This window comes from Perna viridis, chromosome 1, assembly GCF_037379345.1.
Source record: "Perna viridis isolate PV_CMFRI_1.1 ecotype Kerala chromosome 1, ASM3737934v1, whole genome shotgun sequence".
NCBI classification, from domain to species: domain Eukaryota; kingdom Metazoa; phylum Mollusca; class Bivalvia; order Mytilida; family Mytilidae; genus Perna; species Perna viridis.
The window spans coordinates 60,123,654-60,130,780 of record NC_142445.1 but is presented as its reverse complement, the minus strand read 5'-3'; the positions used below and the strand labels follow the sequence as shown (position 1 = coordinate 60,130,780).

The 7,127-nt window shown below is 32.2% G+C and overlaps 1 protein-coding gene across 1 annotated transcript in view; it reads right to left on the bottom strand.

The window, feature by feature from the left end:
- Window positions 1-276: 276 nt before the first annotated feature.
- Window positions 277-7,127, bottom strand: part of LOC148629647 (uncharacterized) — a 28,067-nt gene continuing 21,216 nt past the window's right edge. Inside the window, exons 8-11 of the mRNA XM_088554896.1 lie at window positions 5,977-6,079; window positions 4,882-5,049; window positions 2,699-2,794; window positions 277-1,577 (exon numbers count right to left, since the gene is read on the bottom strand). Coding sequence (XP_088411022.1) covers window positions 472-1,577; window positions 2,699-2,794; window positions 4,882-5,049; window positions 5,977-6,079 — 1,473 coding nt within the window. The 3' untranslated portion in view covers window positions 277-471. The remainder of the gene's footprint in view (window positions 1,578-2,698; window positions 2,795-4,881; window positions 5,050-5,976; window positions 6,080-7,127) is intronic.

Below are 7,127 nucleotides of genomic sequence, written 5' to 3'. Positions count from 1 at the left end.
AAAATCAGATTTTTCCAAGGTATGCCTGGCATGGTAAAAAAAATTTTGAGCTAAAATACTGAAGCAAGTTCAGATTGAAGGACATACAGAAAATTGAGCATTAAAATAGTCTTTTTGATATACAACTAGTGCATTACAAATGCAATGAACAGTGAATAAAAAAAGTAAAAATTTCAAAAATGACAAAAACATGATTTCACTTTTAAAGCACCAACCTAGAATGGTTTTGATAAACAGCATTAAACAATCTGAAATATAATACTGTGAAAGTACAAATTTTGAGGAAAACCATTTATTAGTTTTATAGAGTTCATCCAATCAAAGAATTCAAACTCTTCATGTACATAACCTTTCAATAGAAAAAAAAGCCAGCCAAGAATTTCTCTGATTCAAAGACAATAAATATTGTCACATCAAATTAAAGTAATTTCACAGCAAGACATTTCCTCTATTCAACAAATAAGAACTACACTAAACACTTTGGCCCCCTAAACTTTGAAATTCCCCTTCAGTTTCAGACAACACTAATCCATAATTATCATAAAACTGGGATGCCAGCATTCTGTTGTTTAAATCTAATATCTCTTGCCGAAGTTGATGGCTTGTAACATCATCATCTCCTACCATGCTTGGTTCCTCAAAATAATCTGGTGGCTCCTCACTGCTGTTCGAGTAAGGATCGGATGTTCTGAGTACTGGTGGAAATTGAGACACTTGGATAGCTGAATCTTGCTGAGGCATTTGTCCTATAGCTGAGTTATCCTCTTGCGACCTCTGTCTTGGGACAACTCCTCTATTTAAATTGTTGGTTTTTTGTCTTCCCTGGTGATTATGTACATCCTTTTCATCTAAATTGATATTCATTTGGAACTGATCCAAAGTTTTCATATTTGTAGTTTCATCACAAGATACAGTTGGACTACTAATACCAGAATCATACTGACAATTGTAATAATCATTAAACCAATTTGGGTTTTGTTGCTCAAAAGCAGCTGCCTTGTTAATGCACTGCATGAGATATTTGCCATCATGTGAGGCATCCAGAAGATCTGCAAAGTAACCAGCATTGTTGTAACAAGCAGTGCGTCCATCCATTTTATGAATCTGACACATCAACTCGTGAATGTGCTTTGGAATCAAATATTCAGATCCTGCACACAACTCGTCTAATGAAAACTTACTTTTTGTGTAACTAAAATGGACAATTATGCATTTGAAGTGGTTACTAACACTTATAATTCTCCTTGTGATTTGATTGATAGAGGATATAAATATATCAGAAGTCTGACTTGGCTCGGAGGATTTCCACACATGAGGCTCTTCATCCTTCCATGCATGGTATTGATAATATGACATCTCAGAGTTGACAATTATTACAAAATCAGCCTTTTCTATTGTACCAATTACCCATCTGAACTTATTATCAAGATACTCATGTAAACACCATGGTGCATAGATAATTTTACAATGACATTGGTTGTCAAGGAAACTGGCAAATGCCCCAACAGCCTTAACATGATCAGAATGGTCTTCAGCACTTACTAGTAAAACTGTTGGTCGTCTCATCTCTACTTCTCCTTACAAAAGAAAATTAAACCAAATGTGAATGAAACCTATAGATGTTAAGCAAATACAAATCTGTCTGTCTAGCCTTGATACTGTAAATTCAGAAATTGTTGCATTATCATGCAGGGGTTCAAATTAAAATTTAAGTGTGTAATGACCTTCTGAAGAAAATGAAAGGTCCCCAATAAAAGTAAAATATGCTAGGTCCATAATCTAATTTAATGAAATTTCAATGGTCCTGCATAAAATAAATTGAGGGTCCCAGACCTAGGACCTATGCTTATTTGAACACCAACACATGCATTTTTCTATGAGATTTGTACTTTTTCAGACAAAACTAAAATTATCAGATATTTTTACAATTTTCAAATTTTACAAACAAAAGTAAACGATTTAATTGAAACGTTCCATAAACGGAATCACTTGAGTCGTCTTCCTTAGATTGGTAACTTACGGTCACAACTTTCATTCTTTTATTTTAGGCAAATATTAATTAAAGGTTTTATATAGATGTTGTTAGTACTTTTATCATGTAAAACTGATATTTTCTTTTTTAGAAGACAGACTTATATAAGTTATTTTGAAATTTGTTTCTGAATCCTTATTGGAATGTAATGTATACTAGTTTGTAATTATATAATAAAATACTGTTTAAACTTATAAAATAATAAATTGAAAATTGAAAATTTTGTAGGTCTTATAAAATCTATGAATTCATGGATTCACAAAAAAAATAAAATGTTGACAAACAACAAGAATTAATAGCCATAAATAACAGTACCTTCACAGAAAGTACATTTTGACAACTTAACAACCCCTGTGCTCTAAAATATCAGTGTATGCATATTTTATATTTGAAGTGCATAGTAAATACATCTTTTTAAAAGTGATTAACAATCAACTGAGAAGTTTCAAAGAACATTTTAAAGAAAAATAAATGGCAGACCAGTAGTTCTTTTCACAAAAATTTGTAAGTGTAAAATTAGTCATTATTTGTAAAGTCATAACTTAAGACTACTTTTACATTTATGACCTTTTGTGAAAAAGAGAGCAGGGCTGCAAAGTGACAGCAATAGCATAGAAACTATGGTTCAGGTGAGCTTAGAAATATAACTATAAATGTAATATTTACCTTTAACATCACCATGTCCTGGATTTATAGGAGGAAGTACCGTTACATTGCTTACTCCTGCATTTGCCACTTTAACTTTCTCATGATCTGTTAAAACTGAGTTTGAAATAATCCATTTAAAAATACTGTATAGTTCAATCTCAACACTTAGGACTAACATGTTTAATATAAGAACAAAACTTCAATGTTTCCGACTACATTTGTTAATATTAATACTGAGGGCATTGTTTATTTAAGTTATACACAGCTTGCAAAACAACAGGCTGAATCGCTCACCTAGTTAAAGTTTGTCTTTCAAGGGTAATATATTTAGCAAGTGTTGTCCAACAATTTTGACCCAAGAAGACTTTAGTAGACTTATCATAAAGATCATTTCAGCAATTGAAAGTTTCTCTCTACCTATTATAGTTTTCAAGATTTTGGTTGATTTTGGTTGAAAATTGTAAAAAACAAAAAAAAAACATCATTTTTAATCTTTCAAGGGCAATAACTCTTACAATGAGTCCCTTGCAAATTTTTTATTCCTGAAGACTTTCGAAGGCCTTATATTAAGGATCATTTTGGCAATTCAAAGGATATGGCTAAACCTAACGGTTTGGAGATATATGCAAAAAAATACTGTCTGACCCCCTATGTTCTACTTTTAATAACAGAGGCCATATTTTTCTATGGATCAAATTTCCCCACTTCAGTTCTATGTAAGATACCCCAAAGAACTTTCATACAAAGTTGGTTCCAACTGGTCAAGTAGTGTCAGAAGAGAAGATGTTTGAAATAAATAACATTAAAAGTAGCAAAAAAAAAAATGTCGAAAAAGGGCAATAACAACATCGCTTCACAGATTTAAATGATTCTATGACCACAGATAGATCTCATCATGCTGACCATTTTTATCCATATCATAATTTGGCTAAACTTAACAGTTTTAGATATACATGTGAAAAACTTCAGTCTGACCCCTATGGTCTATTTTTAGAAACGATGGTCATGCTTTTTGATGGATCAAAAACCCCCACATGCAGGATACCCCAAAAAACATTCATACTAAGTTTGGTCCCATTTGAACAAGCAGTGTCAAAGGAGAAGAGTTTTGAAAAATTGTTAATGAGGATGATAACAGATGCCAAGTAATGGCAATAGTTTGACCAGGAGAGCTAAAAACTAAATTTTTTTTCCAAGTTCAAAGGGCAATAACTCTAAAACAATAAATAGTATTCATTTTAGCACATCCATGTAATCTGATTAATATCTGGCAATAAATGAATTACTTACACTGGAATTTTTGTCCATATTTAAAGATTAATGGGAAAACCAGAACTTAAATTAGACATTAGTCTAGAGGACATCAAATACCATCATTTATGATGAAAGACTGATATAATATGTCAGACAGATAGGTATATGAACAGACACATTGACAACCACCATTTGTATGTTCCAGCACCAAGCAGTGACAGTAGACAAATTTTTACTACAAATAACTTGCATATTATCAATACTATATGTATTAGCAAAATACTTTACCCTGTTAAATTCTCAAGTGTAAGTGTATGTAAGAATCAGACAAAAGGGGTAAAATCAGAAACATGCATGTTAAAACCACCCCGACAATAAAGTATCACTCAGGGATGCTTTCTCTATTTGAAAAGACCATTATTTGATCTCTGCACCACTAGATTTGCTCAGAAAATTGTCAATAGAATCTGAGAAAACTGAGGTTTTTGACAGAGTTATCTGCCCTTGAAATGTTCATTTTCAGTGCATTTTAATGAAATTGTAACTCACTGGTCCAGCATGATATGGAAAATCTTGTCTGTTTTCTTTGATTCTGATGGGGCAAATAGCCAAATTACACTATCAAAAATATGGGGTTTTTCATGTCATGCTACACCAACTGCTGATTCTTACAGGGACTGACACTTAATTATTGCAACTCTACCACTAAATCCTTTATCTAACTTTTCAAAGAACTCATTATAATCATGGGTAAGATCAACTCCATCACAATAAAAAGGTTTACCAATTTTTTTCTTTCACTGAATTGCTAAAACCAACCATTAAAAGTCCAAAATATTATTTGTATGTTGTCATTAAAAAAAAAAAGAAATTAGCTACTATTAAGGGATATTTACTGTGATAAGAATGGGCAAGTGTTTTCAACAAGATGAAATATATACTGATACCTTTATCTGTATCTTGAAGCCTTTTCTTGTACAATGTATAAGACAGAAAAGCTATTTGGATTATGCCTAAAACAGATCCAAAGACAGCTGCCATAACTTTCCCTGTATTATCCTCAACAGGAATGGGTTTTATAGTTGGAGGTAAAGTTGGAGATGGAGTAACTGTTACTAAAAAAAAAAAAAGAAAAATTAACAAACTGAAATTTCTCTGAATGACATTTGATACCATTATAGAAGACATCATCCAAATTTTGTCTTTAATATTGAAAACACAAGTAAACTGATTCTTTACTTGGAGAATTCAAGTAACAAATCCAAGTTAACAAAACTTTCTTTCTTTAAAAATTAAATAGTTCAAATCCAGTAACATCATAAGCCAGCATTGCATTGTTTGCAATGTCAAACCCACTGCAATTCTATTACCAAGGCAATTATCTCTTTTTAGCAAAACACAGGGCCCAGTTTCATAAAGAATCTTCAATTGAGTTTTCAACATGTCTTACTTCAACACAAATTTCAACCAATCAAAACATTTGAAATTGAAGATTTGAAAAAACATTTAATAGTTTTTAAAAAATCTCAAATTGAAATTTTATTTTAATGAAAACTAGGTCTGATAACCTTAATTTTGGCTACAATTAAAATTAGTCTCATGCCAGTTGCTTTATTGACTGGTATATACTATGCAGTCGTGTACTAAATTACTTGAACTTAAATCTTACAATAAAATCTACTTTAACCAAAACAATCAACCAAAAAAAAACCCAAAATCTATGGTAAAGTAACATAATGATATGGTCCACTGTATTCATTCCTCTACATTTTCAACTGTAATATTAATACACTTCAACTAACTGATAAAAAACTACTACTTATCACTCTATCAGTGAGAAGTTTCATTCCCAGATCTATGATTCATTTAAATTTTGTGGTTGATAGTTAAAATTTTTGTGTGAATCTTTGTTTGATTATTTAAGCAATGGCCTCTGGAAAGGTTGAAATTTCACAACATATAGCAAAAATATAAGGTAAAAAAAAACACCAAACAGATCTTTACTGTATCTAAAGACCGTGTTTTTAACAAGTGAGCCATACCATTATTTATCACCATACGTCTGGTAGCAGTCCTGACACATGTAACACAAATATCATCTTTATTTTTACAATAACATTCTTCATATGTACTTTGTGGCTCAACCTTGAAAAGATAATAAAATACAAATCATGTCAAATTTGCTCTGAATGATGGATCTCATCACAATTCTACCATTTTGAAAAAAAGTCCTTCCAATTCTGTAAAGTTAGTTACACATTCTTAGAGAAACCAGTCATTGTTAAGAAGAATTTTCCATGACCAATGTCCAGCTGGAGAATAAGATTATTGGTACCATAAATCTTTACATGCTTCCACAATACAAGTGAGATGTCTATTTCATTCTAGCTACAATACTGAACACTACACAGGAAGGTAGCATTGTCTCCAAATTAAATCCAAATCATTCTTGTAAACTATATATTGTTATTTTACAATAATATAACTTTTTTTATGTTCTTTACCCATTCCTTCTGCTTAGGATAAACAATATAACTGCAAACCTATGGTAAAGAAACGTCAAAACATGATCTAATGCAAGCATTTCTCTACACTTTCTAGTACAATATTGTAACTCATTACACTTAGAAAGACTTCCTATTAAAAATGATTTTCCTTGATATAGAAAGAGTAATCAAGGGAACCAAGGTTATAGCGGTAATCAAAAGAATATAATCCAGGGACAAAGACCAGACATGGAAAACAGACACACACAACAAAGAACATAAAGTAACTAAAATCATACATACAAAGTAACAAAAGTAAATGAGCAACTCAGACTCCACTAAAAACTGGGAGCATGGACCAGGTGCACCAGTAGGGTAAGCGTCCTCTGCTTTTCTAGAAACACCCGCGGAGTTGCTCATAAAAAGTCAAGTCCGGGGTAGACAAACGAGGAAAGGTAAACTATGACCCGTTGAATAAATCAGTTTTCATGATGCTGATGGATACATCATAACGATCCACGAGTTCATGATGACAACCATAAAACTTCTGTAGTGATGACTTCAATCCTGTAGCAACATAACCCTGTTCCAGAAGCCTATTTGTTAGAGTTCTAGCGCGATACGAAAAGTCTGCGTAGTTTCGGCAAGCTCTGGCATAACGTATGAGCTGTGATATGAACACTCCATACGCAGGAGCCGAAGGGATG